At 44.2% G+C, this 17,037-nt stretch overlaps 1 protein-coding gene across 11 annotated transcripts in view; it reads left to right on the top strand.

Annotated features, from left to right (window-relative positions):
- The window catches only part of PROM1 (prominin 1), a 156,029-nt gene that overhangs the window by 127,152 nt on the left and 11,840 nt on the right, over positions 1–17,037 (top strand). For all 11 annotated transcript variants that reach the window (XM_050789895.1, XM_050789894.1, XM_050789897.1 and 8 more), the window contains 9 exons: positions 3,710–3,794; positions 5,389–5,532; positions 6,455–6,526; positions 7,930–8,022; positions 9,728–9,781; positions 11,387–11,467; positions 11,596–11,664; positions 13,088–13,180; positions 16,574–16,689. In XM_050789895.1, the coding sequence (XP_050645852.1) occupies positions 3,710–3,794; positions 5,389–5,532; positions 6,455–6,526; positions 7,930–8,022; positions 9,728–9,781; positions 11,387–11,467; positions 11,596–11,664; positions 13,088–13,180; positions 16,574–16,689 (807 nt within the window). The remainder of the gene's footprint in view (positions 1–3,709; positions 3,795–5,388; positions 5,533–6,454; positions 6,527–7,929; positions 8,023–9,727; positions 9,782–11,386; positions 11,468–11,595; positions 11,665–13,087; positions 13,181–16,573; positions 16,690–17,037) is intronic.

Consider the following 17,037-nt stretch of genomic DNA (forward strand, 5'->3'; position numbering starts at 1 on the left):
GTTCATCTAGGCTGGCCACAGTGGCTCATGCCTGTAATCCTAGCATTTTGGGAGGCCGAGGCAGGTGGATCACTTGAGGTCAGGAGTTCGAGACCAGCCTGACCAATATGGTGAAACCCCATCTCTACTAAAAATGAAATATAAAAATGAGCCAGGCATGGTGGGATGCACCTGTAGACTCAGCTACTCAGGAGGCTGAGACAAGAAAATTGCTTGAACCCGGGAGGTGCAGGTTGCAGTGAGCCAAGATCGTGCCACTGCACTGCAGCCTCGGCGACAGAGTGATACTTTCTCTCAGGAAAAAAAAGAAAACAAAAAAACTATGTATATATAAAATAACTTCTGACCTCAGGTGATATATATCTGTGTAGTGTATGCTTTTCCCAGTGGTAAAATGGGCTCCTAGTCTGATGGCTGGAAGTCTTAGGTGTCTGATCTTAGACGCGAACCCATGGGCAGCTCTCTGCTATGAGCCATAGGGAAGGGAGTCACTTTAAGAGTATTTGAAATCAATTCATAGGATGCTTTTTAAACAACGATGACACTTATTTCTCCCACCGTGAGACCGAAGGGCCAGAGGATGTGTGTTAACATGGTGTGTTCATAGTAAATGAAACTAAAAATACACAGGGCGATAGTGACCCACACTGAGAGCAGAACACTTTGTAAGTCAGAGACACAGGTCCCCATCTGCCCAGAAGCCTTTCCATGCCCTACACGTGAACCACCATTCTTAGTGTTCTTATTACTCTCTCAGAGTTCCTTTATGCAATTTTAAGCAAGTATTAACCCTATGCCTAGCATTATTATATAGCTTAGTAGTTTTAGCCATCATTTGATAGTCAAAAGACTTCTTCAGCATTTTGTGAATTTGTTATACTTTTAGGTATTGCTAGGTTCTTTTTGTACTTTTAAAAAACATTTTGAAATATGCACACATTTAATTAATCAATGGTCATTAGTTCCTATAGCCAAACCACAGAAGTTATTTTAAAATAAATACAGCTACGTCATTACTAAGTATTTATTTATTTATGTATTTATTTATTTTTTGAGATGGAGTCTCGCTCTATCACCCAGGCTGGAGTGCAATGGCACCATCTCGGCTCATTGCAACCTCTGCCTCCCAGGTTCAAGTGATTATCCTGCCTCAGCCTCCTGAGTAGCTGGCATTACAGGTGTCTGTCACCATGCCCAGCTAATTTTTGTATTTTTAGTAGAGACGGGGTTTCACCATGTTAGTCAGGCTGGTCTCGAACTCTTGACCTCAGGTGATCCACCTGCCTCAGCCTCCCAAAGTGTTGGGATTACAGGCGTGAGCCCCACGCCCGGCCGTTACTGTTTATTTCTATTACCTAATAAATATTATGCTAAGTGGTCACAGTGGTAATTTAACAAAATTCTAAGAGCTAGCACCTGCATGGTGCTTTCTATATGCCAAGACTGATGGAAACACCTCAGATGTATAAACTTCTTTAACATCCACGCCACTCTGTGAGCTAGGTACCGTACTAACTACTTTTATTATTATATGAGCACCTGGCGTAACAGGAGCTAGGTACCATACTAACAACTGCTTTTATTATTATATGAGCACCTGTGGTAATGGGATACCTGAGATAGTATACAAAATTGAATTAGACTCTGATCCTACTGTCAAGGAAAACCTAGTAGAGAGTTAGATCTGTAAAGAGGTGTTCTAGAATACGGTGATACCTACAGGTGATAGAAATGTACTGAGGCTACTCTAGAAGCCCCAAGATGGGTGTCTTATGCAGTGTGGGAATGGAGGGATTAGGAAGGACTTCCTGAGGGTAATGGCACCTAAGCTGATCTTAGTAGGTTAGTGGGGATTGGCTGGGCCAAGAAGAAGGAAAAAGGCACCTAGGCCGAGGGACACAGACAAAGGCAGGGAGGTAGGGGCAGTAGGCTGCTCTTTGGGAGCTTTTAAAAATCCCACTACCACTTTGGGGCCGAATACAAAATTAAAGGACAGAGAAAAGTCCTCGTTTCCATTATTCAGCCCACAGCAGTGAAAACTGAGTTTCTGGAGCCCTGAGACAACACTCAGAATGAACTTATAAATGTTGCTTGTAGGCTTCGTCTTCTGAATCTTTCTTAAATCTTCTCCTTCTCCTTCTCCTTCTCCTTCTCCTTCTCCTTCTTCTTCTTCTTCTTCTTCTTCTTCTTCTTCTTCCTCTTCTTCTTCTTCCTCTTCCTCTTCTCCTCCTCCTCCTCTTCCTCCTCCTCCTCCTTCTTCTTCTTCTTGCCCTCCTCCTCCTCCTCCTCCTCCTCCTCCTCCTCCTCCTCCTCCTCCTCCTCCTCCTCCTCCTCCTCCTCTTCTTCTTCTTCTTCTTCTTCTTCTTCTTCTTCTTCTTCTTCTTCTTCTTCTTCTTCTTCTTCTTCTTCTTCTTCTTCTTCTTCTTCTTCTTCTTCTTCTTCTTCTTCTTCTTCTTCTCTTCTCTTCTTTTCTGTCTCTCTCTCTCCTAACTGGTCTCCTTGTTCTCATTCCATCCTCCAAACCTCCCAGCATGATGTGATGTGGCCCAACCACATGTGTCACTTCCTGCCTAAGTTTCTCCATTGCCCATGGCAGAGGCAGCTGATAAGTGTCTGGTGCCCATCCTCCATACTCAGGGTAGACATTGATAGTCAACTGAGGTCTCCTGCTTAGCCCAGGGAGCCTCAGGCTCCTTCTGGACTGTGTGCTCTAGGCATACATTAGCAATCGGTTGACTTTTCTCTACATAATTAAACCCATTCACCATCCCTAGGCTGAGAGGACAAAGCCAAGTGTTTCAGCCTGGCATGCTAGCTCCTTGTGATTCTGGCTCCTGCAGAGCCCTCCAGTGTTACCTCTGGTTGTTCATAATCAAGCTCTGAGTTCCAACAACACCAACCTGCGTGTTCTCTAGAGGGAAGGATCACACCTCCTAGGGATGTGGGAAAGTTGCTTCTTTTAGGCATCCCTCAGGCCTAGAAGGCCCTGGCTGCCGTGGCAAGGAAGAGATGCTGCATTCCTGGATGCCACTATTTTTGTGGCAGGAATACACATCCAATAAGGCCTACCCTTCTTAGCTCAGTCAAGTCTAAAAAAGTCAAATTTTCCTATTTTAGAGATAAGATTGAGGCATGGCGAGGTGAGGCCATTTCACCCAGGGGGCTGAGTTAGGTTACAGCAAACTGTGCTGACCATCGAGATGTCTGCGTCTCCTCCCTATCTCTGTCCTCACCATGAGGATAGATGTCTAAGCATATATTTAGTCAGTACAGCTTGGCCCTGGAAATACAGAGTAGAAATGTTCTTGGCAGGAGCTTGATAGAATCATTTAATGAAGTTCCTAATCTACTCTGCAGTGTATCTCTTTCTAGCAAGTATTGTTTTTCTTTTTAATGAGAATTTATTTCTTCCCAATCTGTAAACTTGTGGTCCACAGCAGAACTAGAGCATGTAGGAGACAGATGGAAAGATTGATTTATCAATCCTATTGCATCTCTTCCAAGAACATGACGGTTAGTCAAACAAGGCAAGAAGTCAGAGGTGGTGGGTACTGAGGGATCTGTGTGGCCACTTGGGACACCCAGCCCCACTTCTGTGTTCACAGATTAAACAAAGAGAAACAGTGAGCCTTCCTCCTCCTCTTCAGCGGTGGACATAGGTAGCTGCAACAGCTTTTCTAGGTCCTAATTTCTCTGTTCATTCCCACAGTGACTGCAAAAAGAATAGAGGCACTTACGGCACTCTTCACCTGGAGAACAGCTTCGACATCAGTGACTATCTCAACATTAATGAGGTAATTAGAAGTCGTCATGGAATCGACATAACACATTCCTTCACCAAATCCGGTTGTCTTTCTTTCTTTTCTGGAAATTGAGATGACATTTGCATAAGATCAAATTAACTATTTCAAAGTGACGTTTGGTATATTTACATGGCTGTGTAACCTTCACCTCTGTTTGGTTCCAAAACGTTTTCTCACTGCCCGACCAGTTGTCTTTCTTGTGGTTTGAATTTTTCTAATGTATTATGCAAGAGCCTCTAGAGCGGCCTCGCTATGGACACTTCACAGGGAAAGATGTCGTTTTGCTGACTATAGACGTTTTTGTGGGAACAATCCCTGTTTGTTCCTCAGGAAGGCTCTCGCTCCAAGACCAGCCTCCCTTTCTGCCAGTCCCTGAAACTGGGCACTCAGTGTGGAGAAGCATGTTCCACACTGTCCTCCTTCCTTGTGAGTCACATGGTGGCCCCAGGACTCCAGTGTGAACTAAAGCAAAGGATGGAAGCCAACAGAACCTCCTCTTTTCTTTTGCCAGAGCCCACACTCCAGTCTTGAGTCTTGAGACTTGGAGGAAGGGCCATTCCAGAGCACACTGGCCTGAAGAAAGAGCAAGAGTTTCAGCTGCCCAGGCCTAGGGTGCCGTTAGCCTAGACCAGCCCCACTCCCTGTACCTGGAGGCCTCTTCTGACTTTCTGCTGGAAAGAATCTGGAGCGTGCTCTCTCTTTTGGGTTTCCTGAATGAGAGCAGAAACAAAGGGATCCCAGGAGAAGAGGCTATTCCCAAGCCCCCACAGCTTGCCCACCGCTGCTAGAGTTACCATGAGGCCATGATGGCTTGATGGTTTTCAAATGTGAAAAGCTATATTTGAAAGCTGTATATGAAAAGTTTATTATCTTCCCTAAATAGTCCATATATGTATGCATTAAACATACATAATTTTGTAACCAAACCCTAAATAGATGCCCATCATGCTGTGGGTCACTTCTCTGTGTGCTATGGCGGGTAGCAGTTGGAGAGGTTGCCTGGGACATGCAGGCACTCGATGCTGCTGGAAACTGCTGACTATCAGTACAACCCTGAATCAACGACCATGTTTCCGTAATCTTTGCCCAAGTAACTAAACACTGTTCTCAAATGATATGTCCCATTTCTTCCTACTCCCAGCTCTTGTATGTGCTGGTCCCTTCCCTGGAACGCCAGCCTACCCTGTCCCTTTCAGCTTCTCTGTTTGTCAAAGCTGGGGGTTTAGAAGCCATGGGACCCATAAAGAAAGAGATGGGAAAGGAACAGGACGGGAAGTACCAGGAAGAGATGCCAGTCAAGTGCTTGCACATTCTTTTGTCCTTTCTGGTTTGATTGCTCTTTATTTTTTTATTTATTTTTTAATTTTATGTTTAAAATTTTTTTAACATAGAGGCAAGGTCTCTTTATGTTACCCAAGCTGGTTTTGAACTCTTGAACTCAAGCGATCCTCCCACCTCAGCCTCCCAAAGTGCTAGGATTACAGGCATGAGCCGCCACATCCAGCTTTTATTGCTCTTTTAAAGCATTTGATTTGTGACATTCTTGGAGAATAAGGGACTGATTTGTAACTTCCTTTTTTTGCAGCATACTGCAAGCATAAGCAGTGAATTGGAAAGTCTGAAGGTAAATCTCAATATCTTTCTGTTGGGTGCAGCAGGAAGAAAAAGCCTTCAGGATTTTGCTGCTTGTGGAATAGACAGAATGAATTATGACACCTACTTGGCTCAGGTATGACGCATGTGTTCATGCTTGATCCTTTAGGGGAAATTAGAACGTCAGATGTGTATTTCTGTTTTGCTTTTGATTTTTTATTAAGATGAGATTCACATAAGACTAACCATTTTAAAGTGAGCAATTCAGTGGCATTTAGTACATTCACAGTGTTGCACAACTACTGCTTCTATGTAGTTCCAAAACATTTTCATCACCCTAAAGCAAAGCAGTTGACCCCATTTGCTCCTCCCCAAACCCTTGGCAACCACCCCTCTGTGGTCTCTTTTTTTTTTTTTTTTGAGATGGAGTCTCGCTCTCTCACCAGGCTGGAGTGCAGTGGCGCAGTCTCGGCTCATTGCAACCTTCACCTCCTGGGCTCAAGTGAGTCTCCTGCCTCAGCCTCCCGAGTAGCTGGGACTACAGGCACATGCCACCACACCCAGCTAATTTTTTTTTTATTTTTAATAGAGACGGGGTTTCACCATGTTGGCCAGGATGGTCTCGATCCCTTGACCTCATGATCCGCCCACGTCGGCCTCCCAAAGTGCTGGGATTACAGAAGTGAGCCTCCGCGCCCGGCCCATCTGTGGTCTCTTTAGATGGATTTACCTAGTCTGGGTATTAAAAAAAGAAAGATTATATAACACACAACCTTTTGTGTCTGACTTCTTTCACTGAGCACGTTTTTGCAGTTCATCCATATTATAACATTATCAGTACTTCATTCCTTTTCACAGTTGAATAATATGATTGAATAAAAATATGGCTTTATATGTATAAATAAGAATGCAAACGTTGCCACCTGTTTAAGAGCGTCTAACCTCACGTGATTACTTTATGGTCATGAATCCATGTTTAATCTCTTGCCTACTAGATGTTGTGTTAAGGCTTAAAGATCCCATATCCATAAGACAATTTTTGTTCACTTCTATTGTAGACTGGTAAATCCCCCGCAGGAGTGAATCTTTTATCATTTGCGTATGATCTGGAGGCAAAAGCAAATAGTTTGGTGAGTTCAAATCACCCGGTTAAATACTGTAGTAGTTGTAGATGTCAAACGTCAGTGCCATTTTTAGGGAAGCTGCTGAAGAGGTTCCTCACGCTGTGAGTAATCCCTTGTTCATAAACACCTCTCTTGTGCGTGTCATTACGTTTCCGTCCACAGCCATTGCCATGTGGCTCAAACCTCTCTGAGCCTTGAATGTTGCCAGGATGGTGTCGGGTTGATGCAGGGCAGGTGAAACCTGCTTTATTGAGGTAACGGCAGTGTGACAGCTCAGAGACTGCTCTTCTGGAGCAGGGCGACCCCACAGGCAGTGTGCAGAAAGTAGCAGCCTAGGGACAGTTTTGTAGTCTTATTTATAACCACTTTCAATGGAATGCTAATTAAGCGGCGGGTTGTTCAGAAATAGCTAGAAAATGAGTGGTAACTTCCCAGTGTTGCCATGGCAATGGTTAACTGTCGATGAGCTGGCGGGCATGCCTTATGGTGATGGACAGGGAGAGGTGCTTTGGGCTCCTCTTCCTGGTTTCCACCAGTCTTCAATCTGGTCCGAAGTCCCACCTGCCTTCTATCTCAAGATGACTGCAGTCTTCTACCCTCTGCTTTGAGTGTGGGCACCCTCATTACTTTAGCTCTGGATCTGTTTCCACCCCATTAGCCCCTCCACTTCTAAGCACACCTGCCCATGCACACTGCAGGCTGTTCTCCTGCAGTGTAGGGAATAGTACCTGGGGCTGTGGGAGGAAGATTTCATGTGTTGCTTTGAATTACCAATAGTAAGTGATGAGGGAAGAGAGGGGTACCACCCCAGCCCCATAAGCTTCCCCTTTCAACTCCTCTGCTGGTTGGCGACTACTTGGTCCCATCCAAGAAGCAGCACACCATGGTGATGAGGAACCTGGGCTTTTGAGGAAGACCTGGGTCTAAGTCTTGACTCAGGATAGGAGCTTAGGCAAGTTACTTCTCCCTTCTGCCTTAGTTTCCTCATCTGTAAAATGGGGTAATGGTATCTACCTTATAGAATTGTTATTCATTAATAAATTAAACACTCATTGAGTGTGGGTTAAATAGAAATTTCTCCATGGAGCCTTGGTTTTCTCACTTGTAAAATGAGAAGCTGAGAGTGGCTGTATCATGGTGAGGTGGAGAGAACACAGCCTCTGGCACTCAGGGAGGGCTCTTGGGTGTGGGTTATTGCTGAGAGTCCATGGTTCTGTGCTTTGAAGGAGGGTGTCTTGGCCCTGTCCCTCACACCAGCCCCCATGTCCACTCACAGCCATCATTGCACAAGGAGGGCTGCGTGCTTATGTCATGGCTGCCCTCCTGGCTGCGCAGGGCCCCTGAGGATAGCGAGAGTGCTTTGAGTCTGGAAAGATGGTATTGATCTTTGTTTTTTATTCTTTTTGTAGCCCCCAGGAAATTTGAGGAACTCCCTGAAAAGAGATGCACAAACTATTAAAACGATTCACCAGCAACGAGTCCTTCCTATAGAACAATCACTGGTAACAGTCAACAACGTATTGTATTTCACTGTGACCTGAGCAAAATCTACTGCAGCGAGTTGGCTTTCATTTAGCCTCATGACACATGCTCATCTCTCGTAGGTCCCAGCTGACTGACCTCAGCCCCAGAAGCTGAGCTGAGCTTTAGACAAAATAATTGCACCTCCCTCTTCTGCTTATTCCCTTCCGTTTTTCATTTGAGTGTGAACAGTTAGATAAAATCTGTGGCTGTCTCCTCCACCTTGCTCTAGTTTCCATTGTTGTGAGCAGGCCCTCCTATGCCCCGCATTTAGCTACAGTGCTGTGGACTCACTCGATTCTTTTTCTCCAAGCTTTGTCTAGAAATATGTGAAGGTGAGGTTAAGTGCTTCTCTCTGTAGCCACTTAGCCCTGTCTGCTGTCTTGATGGGCATTGCTTCCTCTCTCCCCTCTTCCATCCTTTCCATTTGCTTCTCACCACCTTGTGACTTCTTTTCTTAATGCAATAAAGGCAGTTTCTAGCAAAGAAAGAACGTGGACTTTGGAGTCAGACAGACCTGGTTTTAAATCCTGCTTCTGGCTCTCCAAACTATTGTAGCTTCTCAGTTTCCTCATCTAAAAATGTTGGGATCAGTAACTGCCTTGCTTTTACCTGTTCGTGGAGATGAAGGACCTGACCTCAGAGGATCTCAGTAAAGAGGAGGAATTATTATATTCTGCTTGTGTATGGGCCATATTTGTAGCCAGCAAGGAGAGAAGTGTGTGGAAACTGGGTTACTGAATCAGCTTGCTCAGGTTTGGCCAAGCAAGTAAATCCACTCCACTCCAACATCCGAACATCCAAACATCCCAACACCAAACTTTCCAGGACTAGTTTCTAGTACCCTTTTTTTCTCTCTTGATTTCCTAATTTATTAGACTATTCACAAAGTCCTTTCACTGAATTTTCTTAATTTGTGTCCAGTGCGTTTTACAATTTTCTGTACACTTGTTTATGCCTAACACAAATTTGTTAATATTTTAAGCTGACTTTGCGTCTGTTTTTTTTTTAAATGCTTTTTTTCCAATTACACAGGACCCTTTGGCCTTTTCAGAGCTCGGGCAACCTGTCCACAAATAGGCAAAGTGCTTCGTACATGTGACCTATGATCTAACCGGGGTTGGCAAGCTAGGTACCCTGCCAACTACAGCCTGCAGGCTAAATTCAGCCTACCACCAGTTTTTGTAAATAAAGTTTTATTGGAATATGGCCATACCCACTCATTTGCAAACTCTCTGTGGCTGCTTTTGACTAGAAGGACAAAGTTGAGTAGTTGGGAGTATGGCAGATAAAACCTAAAGTGTTTATTCTGGCCTTTTACAGATAAAGTTTGTCAACCTCCAGTCTAAACCATTCAGGTTAACCACTCCTGTGGGGCAGGCTCTGTTTTAAATAATGCCTTCCGCTTTGATCAAACCTAATTCAAAGGGATTTCTTGGATGCCTCACATGTGATTTGCTGTTCTTCACAGCTTTAGGATATATATCCAATTTTTTTCTTCAGGTTTTCTTACACCAGAGGCATAGAAGGTACACATTGTTAATTGTGCTGGTTATTTTTTCTAGAATGAAACCATTACAGTGTAAAGACAGATTTGATGGCTGTCTTGTGGGAAGGGAAGACACAAGGTATATGATCTTGCTGTTTCATGTCATAATTTTGGAAATATTATCTGTTTTTCACCAGAGCACTCTATACCAAAGTGTCAAGATACTTCAACGCACAGGCAATGGATTGTTGGTAAGGGTTTACTTTGTTTTCCATCATGGGGTTTTGTTATAAAACACCACACAAAGAATGCTAGAAATGTGATTTTTGTAGGTACTTTAAGTTTAAAAAAAAAAAGCCTCAGTTATCTACCTATTTTAAATACCAAATTGGGTTTTCTTACTATTTCCTTTCTGCAAGTACTTCTATAAGTGCAGACATCATCTTAGCAGACTATTAGGTACGTAGGTGAAATCTATATTTTGATGTGTAGGATGCAAGCTTAGAAGGTACATTGGTCACTTTCACAGAGATAATGCTACCTAACACACAAGCCCAAACCTCAGTGCCTTCTAAGTGTAAATGCTCATTTTCCCTGCTGGTTTGACAGCAGGCTTCTCTACACGTCTTTCCATTGAGAGACCTGGCCTGAAGGAGCAGCTCCTGTCTGGGGCACCTCATGTCCTCATAGTGGAATTCAGGGGATAAGAGGAGGCACAGGTTGTCCTTTAAGCCACTGCTCAGAAGGGGCACCCTGCCCCTTCACCAGCATTCCATTGGCCAAAGCAAGCCACATGGTCACATCATCATCTGGCTGGGGAAGTACACTTCACGCTCTGGGAAGCCATCCAAGGAGCGTATCAATAATCCTGAACAGCTAATGCAATCTACCACAGGGGCCACGTGCAGGCTGCAAGCATTCCCTCAGCAGACACTGAGCTGCAAGGCTGTGTAGTATTCATCTTGTATCCACAGCACCAACCGGCAACTCAGAAGATAGTTTTTCATTGAACGGAATAGCCTGTCCATGAGAGGTTTTGAGCATCAGCCCCCATGATAAAACTAAATGTTCCCTCCTTCCACTTTTCTCAATGAGGCCAACATCGTGGCTCAGCTCCTCTGAAGATGTTTACATTTACTCTGCTCCGGGACCCTCCCTATGCCTCTGATCACAGTTGCCATTTCATGAGTGTGTGTCTCACGCCAGGGGAACCTGGAAACACACCAGTGACTACGTGCAGGTGCTTTGCTACTTGTGTGCACAGGGCGAGGGTGTGCAGTGGTACAAGGCCTTTCATGAGGGATCCAGCCAAGGGGGTTAGTAGGGGGCAGAAACTGGCCGTTGACTCACCGGCCAGGCTCTGTGCCCTGAGGTCCCTGGGCAGAAAAGGCCCCTTTTCCAATTTGCACCAAGCTGCCATGTGGGTTGGCAGAGGACTCGTCTTTGCTTGTGTTGTGGTGCAAAGACTACGGGCTTTGCGGTGGGGAAAAAAAAAGTTTGGTGCAAATCCCAGCATTGTCGTATGCTTCCCCAGCATGGTGACCTTGAAGAGGCTGAGCTGCCTCATCTGCAAAGGGAGCCTAGCAAACAGTACCTTCCTTCCTGCCTCCTTGTGAGTTTCCAGCAAGGCCATTCCTATCAAGGACTAGCCCAGTGTCTGGCCTGGAGTAAATGCTCCCTCTCAGCTCATCTCCTTCCCTGCCCTCAGGGGGCTGGGCGGGTTCTGTCTTCCTCTTAACTAGGAGGTCCAGGTCATGGTGTTGTGGAGCTGAGTTACAGTACTTGAATTAATATGCAAATCATCTAATTAAATCTTTGTATGACTTGATACCCTGCTAACTGGCTGTGTGTTTCAGGAGAGAGTAAATAGGATTCTAGCTTCTCTGGATTTTGCTCAGAACTTCATCACAAACAATATTTCCTCTGTTATTATTGAGGTGAGTCTTCTTTTTTAAAGTAAGCATGTCCATAAGTGGGCACCTGAATGTTACAGATTAAATATTTATGATGTTTAAGTATGCTGTCATCATTTTAAGGCTTCTACTCATCTTTTGTTTCTTTCCAGGAAACTAAGAAGTATAGGAAAACAATAATAGGATATTTTGAACACTATATGCAGTGGATCGAGTTCTCTGTAAGTAGTTTATCTTTTATGAATATTAAGGGGGGGTCATGTTTTAGGATAGTCATTTTTCTAGGGTAAAATCTGGAAGAAATAAAATTAAATTTCCCGTAATTTGGTAGGAGATAAGTGAAAGGATATTGATGTGCAGGACCAAGACTTCTGGGGCTGCCCACCAGGTCAGAGGACAGCCACCTCCTGGTCCCCTTTGCTCACCTTTGCCATATGCAATTCTTCCATTTGCTTCCCACCCCCTTTTTCAGGTAACAAAGGGGCCAGGTAACAAATTTGAACTAAAACACTACGCTGGGCACAAGAACTTTTTAATTCTCTCAGGAGTCCTGTAGGTTGGGTCTCACTCTTCCAAAACAAATGAGGAAACTGGAAATCAAGGCTCAGAGAGACTAAGGATCTTGCTTTAAAATATGTACAATTGTCCCTCAGTATCCATGGGTGATTCGTTCCAGGGCCCCCTGCAGATACCGAACTCCTTGGGTGCTCAAGTCTCTTATATAAAAGATATAGTTATTTGCACATAACCTATGTACATCTTCCTGTATGCTTTAAATCTCTCTAGATTACTTATAATACCTCATACGATGTACATGCTATGTAAATAATTGGTATACTGTATTGGTTCAGGAATAATGATTTAAAAAGTCTGTACATGCTCAGTAAAGATGCAACTCTCTTTTTTTTCTGAATATGTTTTAATCTATGATTGGTCGAATCCATGGATGCACAATTCAGGGATATGGAGGGCCAACCGTAACTGTATATGCAGAACTCATCCATGCACATCGGCCGTCAGTTCCATGTTTTAGAGCAGCAGTCCCCAGCCTTTTTGGCACCAGGGACTGGTTTAGTGGAAGACAGTTTTATCCACAGACTGGGGGCAGTGGTAGTTTCGGGATGATTCAAGGGCATTACATTTATTGTGCACTTTATTTCTATTATTAATACATTGTAATATATAATGAAATAAGCTCAACTCACCATAATGTGGAATCAGTGGGAGCCCTGAGCTTGTTTTCCTGCAACTAGATGGTCCTATGTGGGAGTGATGGGAGACAATGACAGATCATCAGGCATTAGATTCTCATAAGGAGCACAATCTAGATCCCTCACATGTGCAATTCCACAATAAGGTTCATGCTCCTATGAGAAACTAATGCTGCTGCATTAGAGGCGGAATATAGGTGAAGCTTTGCTTGCTCACCCGCCGCTCACTTCCTGCTGTGGAGCCCGGTTCCTAACAGGCCACGGACTGGTACTACTAGCTGGTATCAGTCTGTGGCCCGGGGGTTGGGGACCCCTGTCTTGGAGGACATGGAGATCCTTTTTGTGACACCAGGTCAAAAGTAAATGGCACGTCTCATTCCTGTGGATTTTTGTGGATGCGGCTCAAAGTTTGCCTGTGTTTCCACCCCCCTAGATCAGTGAGAAAGTGGCATCCTGCAAACCTGTGGCCACCGCTCTAGATACTGCTGTTGATGTCTTTCTGTGTAGCTACATTATCGACCCCCTGGTAAGATTTCATCTTTCAAAAGAAGATGCAATGAATCCATCATCTTTGGTTGTTTTTCTGAATTGTGATATACACTTTAATAATGTTTTCTGCTTGAGGGAATCCAAAACCTAAAATGCAACATTTCGATCAATGTATTAATATGCTAATAGACTAGAAAAGTCAAAATTCTGGGCGGTTATCTTTTTTCCTTACCAGGATTATATTTACCAGTCAGGAAACCTGCAGGGAGAAAACTCCTATTAGTTCAGAATAATCAGAAAGACAGTCACGGGTGTGCAGATTTCTAATCTTCAAAAGAATACTCAGTACAACTACATATACAACCCCAAAGTTGCACCAAACTTCATTTGTCATTAAAAAGTCTTGGAAATGTGACTATCGGGATGGCAAGTTCCAGTTAATCAGGCTTAATCCTCAGCTCTGTTCCCTCCTCAATAGACGCTGACTCTCTGTGAGTGGATCCCCTCCCTCTGCTGAAAGCACCTCAGTGGCTTCCCGTTGCTATCTAAAGATCAGGATCCTTCATAGGTCATCACACTAGGCTCTGCATGGCTGGGCCTCCCCATTCCAGATCTCACTGTGTGCTCTCTGCCTGCCTGCCTTTCTTTCTGTGCTCCATACACACTCATCTGCTTTCACTTTGTCAAATACATCTCAGTTTCCCCACCTTAGGGCCCGTGCATATGCCGTTTCTTCTGCCTGGACTGGAGATGGGCACACACCACTCTTCTCTTTCTCTCTCCTCTTCCCCTTTCCACCTACCCACTCCCCACTGTAAGACCTAACTCCTCTAGGTCTGGTAACACAATGGTGGAGAACATGAAGTCTGAATGAAAATTCCACTTCTATATTTTCAGAACTTTGTGACTTTGAAAAATTCCTGAAATTTCCTGAGTTCCTCGCCTACATGGGGCTGTTTTGATGGTTCACTGAGAGGTCACATGTAAAGCCCTTCACGCTGTTGGAACATCAACATTCAGTGAAAATTCACTACTATTGTAGTTCAGTCTTCAGGTCTTAGCTCAAACATGTCTTTTTTCCAGGAAGACTGTTCTGATTCCCCAAACTAGGTTGGGTTCCGTTTTCCTCATTCCTGTAGAACTCTATGCTTTTCCTTTAGAGTTGTTATTGCTGTTTCAATTACATGTTTATATGTTTCTTTGATTAAGACCCGTCCCTCCAGCACACTCTAGACTCTCCACTCCATGAGTCACCAGCGCATTCAAGGCTGTGCCCCTGTTGTCTGGCATAATACCTGGCACAGAGTATCACTGATGCATTGTCAGGTGGCATCAGTTGTTGTCTCTGTCACAGTTCATCCCTATTGCCCTGTCTGTCCATCTCCCTCATTCACTTGTCCATCTGTCTGCTGGAGGGACTTTCATGCCTGAGTGAAAAGGATTCTGCCACCGACCCAACCACGCAGACCCTGAGCCCTGCTTCCTGGATGCTTCCTTCCTCTAGCAACTACTCTTTTTTGTCCTGTGCTTGGTGGCCCTTGCCGTCAGCTTTGGCTGAAGCCTTCATTAGGGGAGTCCAACCTGCTTGATTCTGAATTGACCTCTCTTTATGTCCAGCCTCCACCACCCACCCCATTCAGTCGAACCACGTAGGCACCAGATGCCTCTCCACAGATCCAGGGACAGAGGGGAGGCCTAGAGGCTGCTCAGGAAGATCATAGGCTGAAACTGTATAGCAGAGGGTTTACATCGTAAGGAAGAGCTCTGGGCATCCATTTAGTCAATCAGATAGACTGTGGACTAGCTCACATGTTTATTTTGTATCTCAGTTGTCCTCAAAAGGATTGAGGTAGCTTCCAGAAAAAAGGATAGGGTCATTATAAAGTTATAAAGCTTCTCAAGACAAGGTTGAAAACAGAAATCTAACAGACCGTAGAGGGAAACAAATTGACTGGAAGTTAAGAGCCAAGAGGTGCCACCTCTGTAATTCTGAACTCAGCCAGCAGCGAAGCAGAAATGCAGGGTCAAGCTGTGAGGGTGAAGCAGGTGTTATTTCCAAGTGGCATTTGGCCTCATGGTGGGCTGGGGAGAGTCGTTCCAGTGTTACTGACAGCATTATCCTAAGGCAGGGATATCGTCAGACTTGAACTTACATAGGAACTTGGCAGGTTGCAGATTTACATAGCAGGCCAAGTGTAGGATGCTGGCCAGAGTGGCATTCAGCCCATGACATCTATGCATGGGTCCTGATTGTTTGTCCATAAGGTTAAATCATTTGGAATATCACCTTGCAGATGTGAGTGGTGTAGACTGTGTCACCACTGAGGACAAATGTCCCCTTGAAGGAAGAACCACTTCCAGACTATTGCTTTGTGGGAACAAGGGTTCAATGTTAGAAGATGGAACTTTAGATTTTTGAAGAAAAGATGTAAATCCAGGTTTACGTGTGAAATGTGACCTACAAATGTTGGCAACTATTTAAAAAATTATACTTTAACATTACTCTTTAGACAAAACATGGCCATCTAGCTTCTATGTACCTTCAAGACTGGTTAAATTAAATGTGGAACATTGATTGAGACCCTAGCATGCAGTGAGCATTGTTTCTAACTTCTTGACACAGTAATGTTATGGAATGAAGATGCAGGCATCTCAACTGCTCAGACGCAGACCAAAGCCAGAAGGGTTAATTTGTCATCTTAATAACAAACAACTCGCCGGGCGCGGTGGCTTACACCTGTAATCTTAGCACTTTGGGAGGCCGAGGAGGGCAGATCACGAGGTCAGGAGATCGAGACCATCCTGGCTAACACGGTGAAACCCCATCTCTACTAAAAATACAAAAAATTAGCCAGGCATGGTGGCGGACGCCTGTAGTCCCAGCGGGAGGCTGAGGCAGGAGAATGGCGTGAACCCAGGAGGCAGAGCTTGCAGTGAGCCGAGATCGCGCCACTGCCCTCCAGCCTGGGGGACAGAGTGAGACTCTGGCTCAAAAAAAAAAAAAAAAAAAAAAAAAAAATACAACTCATAAGAAGGATTGAAACTCAGACCTGCTGGCCATCCATGCTCTGATTACTGGACAGTCGGGCAACAAAGAGAGTCTGTTGGGGGTGGTTAGAAGTTGGGTTGGAGTGGCCTAGATTCGCATCCTGGCTTTGCCACTTGCTGCTACTGCTCCTCCTTTTGTAAAATAAACATAATATTAGGATCTACTTAAGGTTTTTAGAAAGATAAAATGAATCCTAACAACGTGAGTAACATTTCACATAGTGCTTGGTCCACATGACATTCTCAAATTGTTTTAAAGAACAAAATGACAGCTCATTTTTTAAAATTCCAAAAAAAAAAAAAAAAAAAATCCCCTGAGCAACTGTTTTTCCCATTTCCCATCTTCAAACATTCAATTCTCCTGATTTTTTTTTTTTCCTAGAATTTGTTTTGGTTTGGCATAGGAAAAGCTACTGTATTTTTACTTCCGGCTCTAATTTTTGCGGTAAAACTGGCTAAGTACTATCGTCGAATGGATTCGGAGGACGTGTACGATGAGTAAGTATGTGGCCTTCCACAGACACGGGGGTCATTTCCTGGGTGGTGCTGTCTTCAAAGAGTTGCTAAGGATGAGTTCTGATGAGATTAAACTTGATTTCTTTTTTTTTTTTAGTAGTAGTAGTTGGGTCATTTCTATTCAGGTGAATTTTTTTTTTTTCTTGGTACTGATTTTTCTATACTTGTTTTAACAGCTTTTTTCCTCTTGCTTAATCCTCTCAGCTTCCCTAACCAGCCTTTTTATTTCTTGTTTGCAGTTCCTCTCTCTCGGGGACCTGGCATTTCACTTTATGATAACTGTTTTTACACTTTCCATTTTGGCTCTGTAGTCTGCCCCTCATTCTGTGT

This window comes from Macaca thibetana, chromosome 5 (assembly GCF_024542745.1).
Source record: "Macaca thibetana thibetana isolate TM-01 chromosome 5, ASM2454274v1, whole genome shotgun sequence".
Classification (NCBI taxonomy): domain Eukaryota; kingdom Metazoa; phylum Chordata; class Mammalia; order Primates; family Cercopithecidae; genus Macaca; species Macaca thibetana.